This window comes from Centroberyx affinis, unplaced genomic scaffold (genome assembly GCF_046629955.1).
Source record: "Centroberyx affinis isolate AG114_WGS23_722 - 3 ecotype Tasmania unplaced genomic scaffold, CSIRO-AGI_Caff_v1 ptg001696l_1, whole genome shotgun sequence".
NCBI lineage: Eukaryota > Metazoa > Chordata > Actinopteri > Beryciformes > Berycidae > Centroberyx > Centroberyx affinis.
In genome coordinates, this window is record NW_027280112.1 from 142498 (window position 1) to 160019 (window position 17522).

A 17522-nucleotide genomic window follows, 5' to 3' on the forward strand; every position below is an offset into this window, starting at 1 on the left:
TCTTAAATGTGAATATTTCCTGGTTTCTTTACACCTCTGTGACAGTAAACTGAATATCTTTGGGTTGTGGACAAAACAAGACATTTGAGGACGTCATCTTGGGCTTTGGCAAACACTGATCGACATTTTTCACCATTTTCGGATATTTTATAGACCAAACAACTAATCAATTTATCGAGAAAATAATCAACAGGTTAATCGACAATGAAACTAATCGTTAGTTGCAGCCCTAAACTCAACAGAATGTGTTAGCATGTTAAGAGAGGCGACAACATTCAGCCCTTTACATCACACATTGTCCTTGATAATCAAACTAACACCCTTTGAAACGCTCATTATAATCAATGTTCTCTCACGCATCTGTCATTGTGTGTTTTGTTGTGCTGCTCTTTGTTATAATCACGTTTTTGTAGAGTCTGTGTTTGTGGTCTTTATTGTCGTGTTATTGTGGATTTTCCATTGTTTTCCTGTGGTCTTACTGCCGCTTGCTTAGCCCGTCTCTGCTCTGCTTCCCTCTGTGACCCGCTGCCATCTCTCCTCTGCCGCCCTCCTCTCCCTCCTCTCACAGCCATGCTAAAGTCAATGGTCGTGTCTATCTGATCATGAATAGGTGGGTAAATGCTCGCTTTCTGTGGCATCCATCACCATCCCAGTCCACCTCTTGAGTCTGAACCTCCTCCTCCTGTTGCCATATGTACATTCCCCACACTGATCCGTCCCTGTTACCCTGTGTTTGCCAGTGATGGTACCTTGACGGTCTTCTGAAATCTCTCACTCTTGTAGTTTCAGTATGTCACAGTGATTTATACTGACTCACGAATGGTTCGTTGTTTGTTGTTGTTTGTTCTTGTTAGGTTTTTGTTATTATTTTGCCTGTAGCCTCCTCCTGTTGGGTTCTCCAATAGGTTGCTGGATCTTTCACCCTCTCACATAACCCTTTTCTAATAAAATCCCTCTACTGGTCTCTATTAGTTTACAAAGGGTCTGCCTTTGTGAAGAGCAACCTCTTTCTCAAGCATGTTTGAATCTGAAAGGACTGTTTTTCCCTCCCAGTATCTTTCCAATGATCGAAACCCCCTTACTGCACTGAACCCCCAGAAAATTCCCCTCTTTCCTGAAAACTCTCCTCCCCAAAGACTTTGGATCAGTTTCCATGCATTTTAACAAAAGCACACTACGTGGTTATTATAATGTCAGTTTCAGTCTGTCTTTGTCAGTGTCTCTCCTCACTGTTCTTCTTGGCTTCTGTGTAACTTTATTGTTCTGAGCAGCATCAAGCAAAAAATCCCTACTCAGCCGAGCAAGTAAGTCTGACCACCAGATAATGAAATGCTTGCCTTGACATGCGGCCGGTTCATGCAAGCCAAACCCAAGCCTCTGACCTCGCTCCATTGCCTGAGAAGAATTTAAAGGGTTAATGCCTCCCTTTTGCCTATTACCATTTATCCACTGCAAGAAGAAGAACCCCCTAAGACACCAAAAAACAGACACAGCCTATATTGTTTTAAAGAATGCAGAAGGAATGTGCACTGCTTATTGATCATAATGCTTGATGTATCGTCACTCTGCTGTTCTGTTAGCGGACACAGGGCTGACGATTCCCATCCTAACATTTGCTTTGGAGCCCTATGAGAATCAGCCGGGCCGTGTGTGTGTGTGTGTGTGTGTGTGTGTGTGTGTGTCTGTGTGTGTGTGTGTACTTGTACTTGTGTACTTGTACTTGTTTTATACTTATGGGGACCGAATGCCCTCACAAGGGTATAAAGATGAGGGAAAATCCCCCAAAGTGAGGAGTTTTTACCTGACTTGCCCTCACTTCTTTAAATTACTATTTTAAGATTAGCAATTGGCTTTAGGGTTAAGATTAGATTTAGGATTATGTTAAGGTAAGGGTTAAAAATGAAGGTTAGTTTAAGGTTAAGACCTGGATTTGGAAATAATGAAAATCCCCAAAGTGAGGACTTGTCCTGACTTCTTTAAATTACTATTTTAAGGTTAGCACTTGCTTTAGGATTAGGTTGAGGTTTGGATAGGGCTTAATTTAGGCTTGAAATGGTGAGATGAAGGTTAGGTTTAGGGGTTAGGGAATGAGTCAACAGAGGTCCTCACAAGTATAGTAATACAGGTGTGTACATGAGTGTGTGTGTGTGTGTACATGTGTTTTTGCATGTATTAACTTGTCACCTGTTGTCAGACTGGTGCACCAGGACGGCAGCCTGGCGGACCTCACCATGCTCAGCTCCTCCTCGGTGGACGGAGCGCTGCCCAGGCAGGAGGAGCAGGAGGACAGACAGGGGGAGGGGGAGAAGGAGAAGCAGCAGCTGGTGGTGGTGATGGACGACGCTGACGTGGTGAAGTCCAGGAGCTTCTCAGACCCGCGGCAGTCCAGCACAGAGGAGAGCCGCCACTGCAGCGTGGGGACCGAGCCGGGGACCGAGCCGGGGACCGAGCCGGAGCCCAGCACCGAGCAGAGCTCAGGTACTGTGGAGCAACACAGCAGGTCGCAGAGCTTCTCCAACTGCCAGCTGCATAAAGATCCACTCAGTCTTACACTTAAAGCTGACTTAAGGATGGTTTCTCTTTCTAATGGGTTGTTTATGTCTCTAAAGGCTTCTTCTCTTCTTAAGGCTCTTTCCAAAATCCAAAGATTTGCCACCTTGTATGAAATAGCTACAGTATTTAAACACTGTGACAGTTAGGCATACTGGTTGTCATAGCAACAAAGTTCTTAACTCTAGCTTAGCCAGTGAAAAGAAGGCTAACTTTCCTACCTCAAAGTAAGTCAGTCTTAATATTTATGCAATAAACAGTCTTAATTAGACTAGTCTAACCTGACAATGTAAGACCAGTCTAAAGCGTAGACTAGTCTTAAGATAAGTTTATGTGTTAAAGATCCAGTGCAATGATTTTAATAACCAGCTGGCAGGCAGCCAGCTATTGGCTGACAGACTATGGGGCGCTTCATACACTGTTGACAAGTTAGAGCATTCATTAATTGGTTGTATGTGACATAATTTACACCAGGAAGAAGAATTTTAAATCTGTTTGATTCTGTTGACAACCAGAGGGATACTTACTCAAAGGGTGTTAGTCAAATTTCCGCAACACTGACAGTTGTAATGTTTTAACTTCACATTAACAGGTAATTTGTTAAACAATACCATGAAATTTGGAAATGCAATTCGCATTGTACAGTAGTTTTGTAGCTTCCATGTTGGTTGTGTGCTTTCTGCATGAAAGTCACATTATATGAAGTTGTACTGCAAACTGAGAAAGTTTGTGGAATAAAAATATTTTTTTATTCCACAAAGTTCACGCCTCAACACTTCCCCAGTCACTGATACCGATGAGCTGTTTACTTTGATAGAACATCTAGCCTGAGGCTGAGGTAACCAGCATCTGTAAAGCCACTGCAGGCAGTGAAGGAGCAGATGGTGAACGCAGCCAATCTGCAATAAAAACCAATACTGATATTGTTCTTGTCTGCCGCATGTTGAGCTTTGCTCTACTTTCATTTCTTCCTGCTTTCCACCATAGCTGTTGCTGCTCTGACCTCCCTGTGCTGGGGCCGCCAGCCTCACCTTAATAGTCACAACCAGCTCTCTGCTGGCCAAATGATATACACCCCAAAACATCCTGAACATCACTGAAAAGCATGGTTTAGGGGAGGCCTTCATTCAAAATGAAAGTTAACAAAGTGTTCTCAACACACTTTATGTGGGATAAAACAAAAGACATTCTGTTAAAAAAGAAATAAACACATCAAAGGAATGCAGAACATGGGGCAGACAAAAGCAGACAGATGTTGACAGATGATAACAGATGTAAGAACATGGTATTGATGGGTTGGGGTCAGGGATATGATAAACTGTAGAGGGGTCATAACAGAATTACTAATAGTGCAGCAGAATTACTAATAGTGCAGCATTAGAATAGAATAGAATACAATTTTAGTATGTAGGTGGGGTGGAGCATTGCTTTTGGCTTCAATTCACATAATGACACACACTTCGATATTAAAACACTATGCTCTTGTGCTGAAGAATGTGCAAGGTTTATTTGTAGAAGACTTTGCTGCATGTCATCCCCCTCTCTGTCTCTCTCTCTCTCTCTCTCCCAGTCTTTCCTGACTCATCTTTGAATTGTCTGATAAAGACAAAAATGCCCAAAAAATAATCTTTGAGAAAGAGTAGGTTATTGTAGTAAACTCCATCTGGAAGGCAGGAGTCTGATCTCATTGCAGTGTTGCATTTAATCACTTCAGCATCTCAGACTCACAGCAGGGGTTGTGAGCTTTAGTGTGAGATACTCAGGACTCTTGTGTTGGTCCTAGTTTATCAAAGCCTCCCACCTAAGTTGCAGTGCTGTTCGACCGGCCATGTTTACTCCCCTCGCTAGGTTACTCCTGTGTTTACAGCTAAGATTCACATAGTGCGCTGTTACGTAGAGACAGCGCACTTTCAATCATGGGTGTAAGAGACCTTTTCAAAGTTCTTCCTCACCCAGCTCAAAGCTCTTCGGCCTGCTCAGAAGACATATGTTGCATAGGTTTCTCAGAGGCCGAAGTGTTCTCAAGTATCTACTGTCTGCCCTCTCACCAGCCAGCCCATTAATTATCACAAACAGTGTTGTAAAATCCTCTGTATTGCACATTTTTGTTTTTAGCAAGATTTATGTCTAGTTTGCTGTTCTGACACCATGAGGAGCTCAAGTGTCCATTTTCCTGCTCAGGCCAACTAAAGCTGTACCATTAGTGTATTTACACAGACAGTAACATTGGTCTTAAATTAAAAGGTTGTTTGTATACACAGAAAATAAAATACTGTAGGTGATAAAACACAACCCTACAGGGCCTCTCGGTTTATAATGAGCTGTGAGCTATGAGCTATATGTTTTGTCAGAGTTCCTTATCCAAATAATGAGGCCACTATTAAACTCAAGATAATATAGCCTTTGTATAAGAATACACTGTCAAGCTGTTACTGGGCTTTATATCCTTTGTGAGAATATAAAACTACTTATAAAATCAACCTTTTCAGGTAATTAAAGCAACAATCCAGAATTTACTTGACCGTACAAATTTTCGGCATATTTGCAGCGGTTCTTTAAGAGTTTGACATATATGGAAAAGAATCTTTACATCAGCAAATCTTTTACAGCTTCAAAATACGTGTAAAACACATGTTTAGCTGTTACGTGTAGCCAGGCCCCCTCTCCACCTGGCATTAAAATGTTTCTCCTGTACACGTATTGACATCCAATTTTGCCAAAATGCGGATTGTCACGCTCATCACATCCTTCTGTAATATTTACATCCTTAAAAATTGACAGTAAACACCTTGTCTTTTCCCCGATTTGAGTGTGTTTCCTGGTTGGATTTGTGCACAGAAGTTTATTTCGATTTTCATACCATTTCAGACACATTGCATTTACACTTTGTTGTTAATGTGGTCAAATGCGTCTTTGGATGATGGGATCTTCACTCTATCTTGGGTGCATTTACACCTGGATTTTATGTGTTTTGTGCTATCTGATTACACTCCAATCACTCAGGATGCATGTTAATGCCAGGTTTAAAGGGGTTCATATTGTCAGTCCTTGTCAGTTAAGTCAGTAAACATAAACAAAAAGCCAGTAGTGGGGCGACAGTGTTTCAACAGAAGACATCATACTCTAATTACAGATTTGGTCTGTAAGAGCTGAAACCTAGAATCACTTTCCAGTTGCTCTTCTTCACTGTTTTGCATGTAAATATAAATATCTGGTTTCGATCTCCGTTCTTCAGATCTGAAGAATAAATGGCACCTGGTGGTCGACCGTCTCACTGTGCTCTTCCTCAAGTTCCTGGAGTATTTCCACAAGCTGCAGCTCTTCATCTGGTGGCTGCTGGAGATCCACATCATCAAGATCGTGTCCTGCTACATCATCCTGGTCACTGTCAAAGAGGTACAGTAGCTTGAGACGGGATCAGAGAAACTCAATTGATGATACATCCACAGCCAGTGGGGAGTCACGCTCAACTTTCAGTCACACCTATTATGGCCCATTCTCCCAGGTGGTATACTATCCCAAATGGCTTCAAGCTGTTGCTGCGATTCATTTGCATTTACTTGCATGTGAATATAACCCACGCAAAACTTTGGAGGAAATTTTGACCACATACCGTTCGGCAAGAAGCGGCTGGTCCAAGATGGGTTTTGATACGAAGGCCTCCTCCTTCAGTATATACAAAACAAATATAGGTGAAAATAGACACTCAAAAGTTTGATTTAATTGTTGAAATCCACTTCGGAAATTTCAGAAACGGAAAACTCAATGTCCAAGTCCACCATTCACCCTGCTGGGTGTTCTCTGCATCCAAATTTCAAAATAATGATGTGCAAACCCAACAAACACAATAAATAACCAGATAATCAGGTCAGATATAGCATTTTTACCTTGTATATTAGGATGTGTGTGTTTGGTCTGCGTATCCCTCTTAAAATTAAATAGGTAGAGAGGTAGAGAACGGTGCTTACACAGTAGGGTGAAAGATGGACGACATTAAATTTCTCAGACATTCAAAGTACATTTTGACAGCGAAATCAAACGTTTTGAGTGTCTACTGTTCACATCTGTTTTGTATACACTCAAGGAGAAGGACATCGCATCAGAATCCGTTTTCGTTGCTTGGTATATGGTTAAGATTTCCTCCATGGTTTTCAATGGGTCGCATTCAGACTCAAGATACAAGTAAAAAATACAAATGAATGACAGTGACATCTTCAGGCCATTGGGGCTAGTGGTACACATAAACTACTGCATGTCCGTTATCCTCCATCTCTGAGGACAACTTAATACAATCCTGAGGTAAAGAGTTACTGTGCAGCCGGGTGCACTGCTCATTTATTCTATGGTGACTTTTTTGCTCGAGCACTAAATAAATAAAGTTTATCTCTCACACTGAGCCAGCGTGGACTAAATTGAGCTGAACCTGGTTGATCAAGTATAAAACGACCTGGACAGATCGCACCCCGGGGTCTTTGGGACAAAGCGGCTGTTACAAAGTCTGGATTGAAGACAACCTTTTGGAACAACCTGCCTGAGGAGCTCAGACTGGCTAAATCAGTATCATCTTTTAAATCTCTTATTAAAACTGACTTTTATGGACTTACTTTTATGTAATGATCTTTATATTTATTGTTCTTGACCTGGCCGTTTTTATGTTCTTGCTTTGCTTACATTGTTCTTTACTTTTTACTGTTGATTTTTGGAATTTTTATTTAATTCTTTGTGCATCTATTGTGTTTTGAAAATGCTCTACAAAAATGCTGATTATTATTAATAGTAGGAGGAAGATGAGGTGAAGGAGTAGTATTAGTATTATTAGTATCACTGTATCATATACTGTATCTGTGCTGAGAATGACAGTGGAAAAAGGAAATGTGGGGACCGTTTTTTTTGTGGGTTTTTTTGTCTTATCTGTGTTGTCTCCTGTGCAGGTGTCTTTCTTCAACTATGTGTTCCTGGCGTCCTGGGCCTTCGCTCTGCCCTACAGCCAGTTCCGGCCGCTGGCCTCCAGTGTTTGCACTGTCTGGACGTGTGTCATCATCATCTGCAAAATGTTGTACCAGCTGAAGTCTATAGACCCGCCTTCCTATTCCAAGAACTGCTCTATGGTGAATATAACACAGTAAACGCTTCCCAACTCAAGTTGTATGCATTACACATACATAGTGTAAATAGCCTATTTATTGTGTTTATGCTTTATTCGTTCAGGTATGTCATTTTCACAGCCTTTCAGAAGAGACCTCTCATAAGATATAAACATTTATCATGTTATACAAAGCACACACATCAAACTGCCTAGTGATTTTATTTTATGGTGGATTTCTTTGATCTGCTAAGCATATGCTAGATACTTTGGTGCAAGGATGCATTTAGTCAGATTTCCCAAGCAAATAAGCAGTTATCCTTTCTGTCCCCAGCCAATGAACTACACAGAGAAACAGAGGGCTGAGATGAAAGAGTCTCTGCTGTATAAGGAGCCTGTGGATCCAGCCAACTGGGTGGGCCTCATGAAGTCCGACCTCCTGCTGGAGTACCTCAGGGTGAGCAGAGGAAGCATTCATCAACTTGATGTCTGCAGCGCACACACGATAGTACATTCATCACAGTTAAGGCAGCACATCATCAAGTTAAGAAAATAAAAATAAAATGAATCAATTAATCAATAAATAGCAATATTGACAATTGTAATTTCCAAATCACAAGAGGCTGTAATATTATCTTTATAAGGTGAACATATCTATGAGATGGCCTCGTAAACAAGATATTTTTGTGATCTATGGAATCCCTGGCCTACGAATCAAGGAACATGTCGGAAAAAACTTTAATTATATTCAAACTAAGCAAATAAAATTATTCAGAAAAAGCTGTGTCTGGATGCATATTCAGCAAAAGAAAAAAAAATGTAATCAGAATATTTCACCCCTCAGTTACCAAAAAAAACCAATAAAAAAACAATAATAGTACTGTATTTTTACACAATCTAAAATGCTCACTCTCCACCTCATCTGTGCAGAACAACCTGTTGATGTTGGCCATCCTGGCGTTCGAGGTGACCATCTACCGCCATCAGGAATACTTCAGACTGAGGAACAAACTGTCGCCTCCCGCTGCCAGGATCATCTTCCACGGCATCACACGGCAGCACCTGGACAACGGCATCATCGACTTCATCAAATACTTCATCAACTACTTCTTCTACAAGTTTGGACTGGAGGTAGGCTCCAATGAAAACGGAGGATGTGAGGCATAGAACGCATGAACTGACATTCTTACCATTTTACAGTAAATTGACATAGCTAACATCATGGTAGGCTAACAAGTAATACAAAATAAACGGTTGTATTTGGTTCATAATTTAAAAAGACATGGTTCATGATCTAAAAATGTGTGGTTTGGATGGGAACTTGTACCCTGCTAACTAAATTAGCCCCATTTCTTCATGTGTATGATCCACACTCATACACATCACATTCATAATTCAGATGTTGATGACTGTAATGCTATGTGGAGAGATTGAAATGTGTGATGCCTGTCTCACAGTGTCTCTTCCTTAATTTAATAATAATAATAATAACTAGAAGGGCACTTGGAGAGCGCAGACCTCCGCCAAGGTTCATTCTATTATTGCTTGTTCATGAGTCAGATCCGGATCCACTCCAAAATTTAATGGGTTCTTCCTTGGCCCATGCTACACCCTTCCACGAAGTTTCATGAAAATCGGGCCTGTAGTTTTTCCGTAATCCTGATAACAGACAAACAAACAGACAAACAAACGGCACCGAAAACATAACCTCCTTGGCGGAGGTAATAATAACTTTATTTTTATAACACCATAGAATGCAACTCAACGTGCTTTACATAAAATAAATGGACAAAATCAAAAATACATGCAAAATTAAGACAGAATTTGTCTAGTAAAATGACATTAAAAAAGAAAGAAAGATAAAAATAGGTAAGTATACCATATTCCAGCATAGGAATGACCCTCTATGCCTATATGACTTATCAATCGCCATCTTGGAACATAGGAGTGAATGTCTATGCACCTTAATGGGTCATATTGACAGGAACGACACCTCTGTAAATTTGTCCTCAGACCGATCCTTTCAGCACTGACTTGCTCTAAACCATGGCCACAAACAGTTTGTGTTGCTGCTGTCCTTCCCACAGACTTGCCTGCTGCTGGTGATCAATGTGGTCGGGCAGCGCATGGACTTCTATGCCATGCTTCATGCCTTCGCCCTGATAGTGGTCATGTACCGGCGCAGGAGGAAAGCCATCGCTGAGATCTGGCCCAAGTACTGCTGCTTCCTGGCCTGCATGCTGACTTTCCAGTACTTTGTCTGCATCGGGATCCCACCTGCAGCCTGTAAAGGTGCGTGTGATAGACTGGGGTCAAATAGTACTTGCACAGGAAAGTATTTGACAGTGATTTCTATGATTGATAACTTACCTGGCACCATCTGTATTGTCCTGATGTGATAAACCCCACCCACCTGGCAAGTTTATTTATATAGCACATTTGTTTTTGTATGCAAAGGCAATTCAAAGTGCTTTTCACAAGGTTATATAAGACATTAGATAAGAAACACAGTATTAAATGAATAAAAAACAACAAAAAAAGATAAAGTTTAAAAGAAAAGAGACAGTAGACTACACATATCCTTTATATATCCACTCACACTTGACTTGACATTGTATGTTGTCTATGATTCTGATAACGGTGCATGTGTTAATTTCAGACTATCCCTGGAGGTTTCCCAGCTCTAGTACAGACTCCAATGTGGTCAAGTGGCTCTATGTTCCAGATTTCCACACCAAGCCCAATCCGATGTTTCTCATCTGTATGTATCATCTTGGTTCTACTGGCAATGAGTTTGAACTCTTTTACCCTTCTTCTAATCTGCAGATGTGCTTAATGATTATTATTATTAGTAGTAGTAGTAGTAGTAGTAGTAGTGGCAGCAACAATGCCTGGCCATGTTAATTGCATTTGAATACCTGTACAGATAAGAATTGATAGGAATAGAGTTTTAAGTCCTAATATAGAGTGTTTCTCATTTAATCTCTCCTCTCCTCTCCTCTCCTCTCCTCTCCCCTCCCCTCCTCTCCTCTCCTCTCCTCTCCTCTCCTTTCCTTACCTAGATGACTTCATGCTGCTGCTGTGTGCCTCCCTCCAGAGGCAGGTCTTTGATGAGGAGAACAAGGCGGCAGTCCGCATCATGGCCGGAGACAACGTGGAGATCTGTAGAGACTTGGACGCAGCCTCCTTCAGCGTCCACAACCCTGTCCCAGACTTCATCCACTGCAGGTACAAGAGCCAACAGTAGCATTTGGCTGAGTTCACACTGTAGCTGAAAGTGTCCCTGTTCTGTGTTTTGGATCAGATGTTATCTATTCAGAGTAAACAACAAAAAACTGCATTGAGTGCAAAATTGGATCCCAAGGCATGCAACCTACATGCAATTTGTATTTCATCACTTCAGTTGGATTTTGTCAGTGTTGCCATGGCAAAAAGTAAATCTTATCTCATTCACCTGAGACAACTGTCATAATTTTGGCAGCTTGGCCCAGCCAGCATTAGCATGAAGGACAGTGGACAGAAAGTGAAATAGCTGATTGGTATATAGGGAGATGCTTCAAGTCTTTTTGACATCGCTGTCAGTTCATATTGGTATCATGCATGGGTTACATCCTAGAATAGATATGAAGAATCATCCAAAAAATCACAAATTTCCCAAAAATTTACAAAAGAAATTTGGAATTGAGCATGAAGGCCTGCGGTGTGAACATACCCTTAGACTTACACCCAAAGTTAGCGAAGCAGGCTGGTGACCAGAAGTTTGTGGGTTTGAATCCCTACACTGGCTGGGTAACGTTCTATTTTATTTTTTTCACTTAAAGCCCAGTTTCTCCAGTGGAGCTGCTCAGTGGCCAGCAGTAGAAGACTGATGTTGTACTTGGCTGCTTCCTGTGTAACTGTAGAAATCTTAAGCGGGGCGGTTGCTGAGAAAGAGCTCACTTGCTCAGCAAAACTCTTCCCTAGATAAATAAAAGTAAAAAAAAAATCGACAGAGGACGGTAGCTCATGTTAGCTTTTATACCAGCGAGAGGTGTTAGTGAACACCCACCCCGTGTATGATTCATAATTTTGGCTAGGATTTGACATATGAATCTAGATGCTAACCTTGCACATAAGAAAGAGTGGAGAGCGTATTTTGAGAGAGAGGGAAATAGATAGAGACTGGGTTAGAGAGAGAAAGAGAGAGAGAGAGAGAGAGGGAGAGCATCCTGACCTGTCCACAGTCATTGATTATGTGCTCTTCACATTCCACTGTTTTGATGCGCAAAGTGGACAAGTCTTTTATTAACGCACTCTGTGTCCATCAACAAGCCCTAGTAGAGAGAAAGAGAGCTGCACGTCCCGTCTGTCCACGCCACAGCAGCTCTGCACTTATTCCATCGTTTCCCTCCAGGATCGAATTACGGATACGGGGCGGGGGAGAAATCCATAATCCACAAAAACACTCTGTCCGTCACTCCGCGACTCAGACGCTTTTGCCCTGTACTCTAACTCAATAAATAGCTTTTAAGTATGGAAAAGGTATTTTCTCCCCCCTGATGAAGAAGGACACTCACTCAGCTATTCCGGCCCATCAACACAGCGTCCCATCCAAACCCACTTCATCAGAGCTCCTTCCTTAACAGTGTTGCTGTTGTTGTGGTCCTATGTTTTCCCCAGGTCCATCACATTAATGCACATTGCTTCCTATGTTTTCACTGCACCCATCATAGTAATGGGTGCTAGTGCAGGAGATGCTCTCACGTGATAAAGAAGCAAGATCCATACACATGCTTTAAGTGCGTCATACACAGAACATACAGTAGAGTACCTGGGCTGAGTGACAGGAGTCGGGTTTCAGCTCTGGTTCCCATACATTGATCAGTCTCTTACCGGTGTCCTGACACTAAGTGATACACTAAGTGTGATTGATGGGTGGATCATGCATACAACGCAAAACAGTATGAACTGAAATGTTGTTTTGACTTGCACCATGTGGTCAGGGAGGCTGAAAAGGGAAAAGGGTCCTGCTGGTCCTCAGGTGGTCGAAAAGCCCAGAGGTTTTTGGGGCTTCCTGGTGTGCTCAGCTGGCTGGGGCCACATGTTGTGTGCTATGACACCATGGGTTCAAAACCAAATCATGACCTTTGTCGCATCTCATCCCCACTCTCTTCCATCTCTCCTGTCTCTCCAACGCACATTGTCAAAGAAAGCAGAAATGTTATAAGAAATAGCTACACATTTGGCGAGATTTTTATGTAAAAATGCACCCGTTTTATCAGCCTAAATCACTAAGTGAGGCTGCAATAGAGAAGAATGCCCTATCCCCCCCCATTTGAGACTGTGTAGATTTGCCCAAATAAATTTCTGGCGTTGGGTATGGATACTTCTCCAACCACAGGAAGTGATGAATCAAAACTAAATACAAACTGTCTCAGCTGGACTCAATCAATGTTAGGTCTTTTGGCTCTCTTGTTCCTTTGGTATAAAGCATCACAGACCGGCTGGTTGGCAAACTGTATGCAGTTTACTGACGTCACCTTACGTGATTTCTGGGTATTGAAGTTCAAATTTTTCAAACAGTTATCTTAAGCTGCCATTTGGAGCCGCCAGTGCACAAAGTTGCCTCGTACCGCTTTAAATAGACTTATGATTCATTTTATATTGCATATGTTGCAGTCCATGTGGAAAAATGGTAAATATACCCAATGGCCAGTCAGTGTGTACATTTACCATTTTCCACATGTCATTATACTTTTATTTGTGGCTCCACTGCACATTGTGTTAGTGTTCTATCCATCTGTTTTATACTGTTGCGATACACTTTGCACCCTTGTTGTTTTCTGTTTTCTATGTTTTTAATTTTGCAACTTAATTTGCAATTAAGCACTTTGTAACTCACTGTTTTGAAAGGTACTATATGAACAAAGGTTTACTTACTTATTTACCATTTTCCCACATGACTGTAACACACAGAGGAGCGTGGCTTTGACGCCGTAGCACTTCACTTGTCACCTTCCCCTCCACTGTCCCGTAGGTCCTACCTGGACATGCTGAAGGTCATCATGTTCAGCTACCTGTTCTGGTTCGTCCTCACCATCATATTCATCACGGGAACCACGCGCATCAGCGTCTTCTGCATGGGCTACCTGGTGGCCTGTTTCTACTTCCTGCTGTTCGGGGGCGAGCTGCTGCTCAAGCCAATCAAAAAGATCCTCCACTACTGGGACTTCCTGATCGCCTACAACATCTTTGTAATCACAATGAAGAACATTTTGTCTGTGAGTGTTCTGTTACAAGTCATTTCGATTATAAAGATGAATTGATATTGTCTGGAAAATTTAGGCATTTTTATTATGTTCTGCCACCATGGTACAGAGTATGCAGGGTTTTATGTTATTGTGGTGGCGTCTGTCTGTCTGTCTGTCGTCACTCAAGAACAAGAACAATACATGATAGAAACTTAATACTTACACTGCAGGTTCCCCCTATAGAGTTGATGATCTGATTAGATTTTGGAGCACTCAGCTGCAAAATGTGCATATTAATGAGGAAAAACTCATTTTCTTGAAACCACTATAACTTAACTCCTCATGCTTTAAGTTCATATCAGTACTGCCCATGTGTTACGTGAAGATAAGTATGTGGACATAGAAGTATTTGCTTATGAATGCATTCATTGGCTTATCTAATGACCTCATTAGCATAACTGGTTATGCTTAATATATCATGGTGATTATGACGGGACATTAGCCAGCTCAAGTGTTTATTATTTTGGATTTTGTTCATTATTTATAGAAAGTACTGTATATATTTTATATAATTATACACTAAATGATTCCCTCTTTGCTGTGTTCCCAGATCCTTGCCTGTGGCTACATCAACTCTCTGCTAGTGAAGCACTGCTGGTTAATCCAGCTGTTCAGTCTGGCCTGCACCATTAAGGAGTACAATGTCGTCACTAACCAGGACTCCATAGGTAAGATAACTTGCCATTTTATATTTTCATGTAGCTTTTGATTACCCATGAAACTCATTTGCTGTTTACAACATTATTTATTTCCACACAGCCGTAGATTTGGGGCGAGACAGAATTAGGAATCAGTTATACTGTATTTTTACTCACTCTGCGTTTTAAGAAGCACAGTTGAGTTTTACCGAAGCTTTTTCTGTGGTTGGCTTTCGCCACAAGCATGAACACCCCTTCCCCTTTAAAAAAACATGGAGCCCTTCACCTAGTTGTTTTAAACTCCTTTTAATGCCTTTAAAGGCATTATGACAACAAATTAAACTGCCATGTTTCATATTTTTGGTTAAAGTTTGCCCTTCAGATCAGGGGTTCAGTTTAGCCATCACTTACTGTATTTCACACAGACCAATAATTCTCCTTAGTCTCTCTCATACCTGCATACTTTTCTCTTGTAAATTTATATAATTTCTTTAAATCTTGCTGATGAAGTGAGGGGAAAAAGGAGTTGCTTTAGGCTGCTACTATGCCCGTAGTACAGTATGTCAGTGTGATTTGATGCCCAGGGTTTGATCCAGTCTGTGTCCATTTCTCATCTTTTTCCATTTAGTCCAGTTTAGTTCAGTTCAGACATTTTTTATAATCCCAACAGGCAGCTGATTTACAGCAAATAAAAACGACTGCAACACAATTCAGCAAAATAATAAGATTCACACACAACCAGAATATAATAGAATAGCAGTGTAGATTAACGCCCCTGAGTGCCTGTGCATTTTATGATGACAAATGTCCTCACATTCACCTTCCATGAGAGTTAATCATCACCATATTGATTCTACAATAACATTATCAACTGCACAATAGCTCACATTCGAAGAGAGGAACTGACCGCCTTCGGTGTACTTGACCTTTCTGAGTATGCAGATTATATTGCAGATTATTGATTAGAATTCAGATAATAGTTCATTGCGGTATTAACAATATTAGTCTTTCTCTTCTTATTGAATAAAGCAGACTGTGTGATGACTGTGGTGTGTATCTATTGTAGATCCTGATAAGCGCTGTGCACTGCCCAGTGACGAGGCGGGGATCATCTGGGACAGCATCTGCTTCGCCTTCCTGCTGCTGCAGAGGCGAGTCTTCATGAGCTACTACTTCCTGCACGTGGTGGCTGATATCCGCGCATCACAGATCCTCGCATCCAGGTACACCGCTGGGGCCCGATGCTCACCTTACTGGAGAGGGATCAGGAGGGGGGCCTGGTGATCAGAGAGACCGTTTTATAAGCAGAAGGTCACAGGTTGGAAAGGGAGATCTGGGTACAAGTGGAGTTTTCTATGTGGCATTAGGAGCGGAAGAAAGCATTAACAGCCTCAAATGTCTCAACAGTGGCGAAGAAGTCAAATCACGAATAACTAGAAAACCTTACAAATCCCGCAAAGTTTTTTCCACAATACATGCCTGGTTTGGGAAGGAGCATGAGCAGGATGCACTGGAAGCTGACAAATCCTGCAATCCTAATTACACAGTCAATGGTGAACACTGCTTTTCCCCTCCTGGTTGCTTCCCCAGATGGGATAGTGATGGAGGGTGAAGAGAGCCATTTCAGAAATGGTACCGATTGGCCATTTTTCTTTCTGCTATTGTCAGCAAATGGCTTTTCGTCCATATCTGCTGAACTGACCATCGCAGGATTGAAAAAATACGTCTACACCAATATTTTGATGACCAAACAATTCATTAGTGCCCAGGAAAACATCATAAGACTGTGCAGATCATCATGTAATGAAAACAATGATTCAGTGTAAAGAAATATGATGAAATTGCAATTGTAAGAGAACTGAGAAGATTGCCATTTTCACATATACCTGCTATAAATTATTTGCAGATACCATGGGACTCAAGTCTATTGGTTTATTATTTGATTGGTTACCGGTGGGTGTTTGTGTTCCAGAGGGGCGGAGCTTTTCCAGGCCACCATAGTGAAGGCGGTGAAAGCCAGACTGGAGGAAGAGCACAAGTCCATGGAGCAGCTGAAGAGACAGTGAGACTCAAAATATTAATCCTACTCTAATTTGTGCGATGTTGTGGCGTTTGTGTACGACAGAAGGAGACGGTTTCCTGGATATGGATTAAGAATTGTCCTAGACTGAAATGTGTGTGAAAAAAGATGGACTAACTCAGATTTACTTAGATATACATATCTTAAAATAGTCCTGGATTTACCTTGCTAGGGATTAGATGAATGAGACTCGATACAGCAAGATCAGAGCTACTCCAGGTTTTAAATTGAGCCTCCAAGGTCTACTTCAGATTCAGATTATTGTTGTTGGCCAGTGGCAGCGTTGGAGAGTTGGCTATGTCAGTAAAAAACACTTTTAACCTTTACTTACTTTTAATCAGAGACAAAACCCCAAAACAAAACATTTTTATAGCACATTCCAAATTCATACTTTTAAATTCATAATTTCAAGTTTTGTAATCATTTGATTTGTTTACATTTTTTATTTTGTGATTTTAACATCATTTTTTATATACTTCCCAATATTGTCTGACTGATTGGTTACTGTTATTTTACTCGGGTTCCACTGAAAAAACATAAAGTACATGTAGGAGTCCATTTCAGGATTTTGAGTATCTTTGATGAAACCTGAGTCTGATTAGGCCTCATTTGTGGACTCTATAGTCCAGAAGTAAGTAAACCTAAAAAAAAAAAAATTAAGATGTGATTCAGAGAGCCATTCGAAACCTATTCTAGGTTAAAACCAACTCTTCTCCTTATCTATACCCTTTCCAGGAAGCCAGCTCCCAGTATATGGTACTACATAATGTTAATGTATTTCCACCACTTACAGTTACCTCAGGAGTTTGCCATAAGTTCTGATAATACCCACTTGCCCACTCTAATGAGCACTCCACTGTTACATAACGTACACTAATTTC

General features: G+C 41.2%; 1 protein-coding gene across 1 annotated transcript in view; it reads left to right on the forward strand.

The window, feature by feature from the left end:
- The window catches only part of LOC139651643 (piezo-type mechanosensitive ion channel component 2), an 81772-nt gene that overhangs the window by 42089 nt on the left and 22161 nt on the right, over nt 1–17522 (forward strand). Inside the window, exons 18-31 of the mRNA XM_071528644.1 lie at nt 569–610; nt 1272–1304; nt 2195–2478; nt 5786–5946; nt 7482–7658; nt 7968–8090; nt 8564–8764; nt 9721–9925; nt 10293–10394; nt 10696–10861; nt 13650–13893; nt 14474–14591; nt 15628–15784; nt 16534–16623. Coding sequence (XP_071384745.1) covers nt 569–610; nt 1272–1304; nt 2195–2478; nt 5786–5946; nt 7482–7658; nt 7968–8090; nt 8564–8764; nt 9721–9925; nt 10293–10394; nt 10696–10861; nt 13650–13893; nt 14474–14591; nt 15628–15784; nt 16534–16623 — 2103 coding nt within the window. The remainder of the gene's footprint in view (nt 1–568; nt 611–1271; nt 1305–2194; nt 2479–5785; nt 5947–7481; nt 7659–7967; nt 8091–8563; nt 8765–9720; nt 9926–10292; nt 10395–10695; nt 10862–13649; nt 13894–14473; nt 14592–15627; nt 15785–16533; nt 16624–17522) is intronic.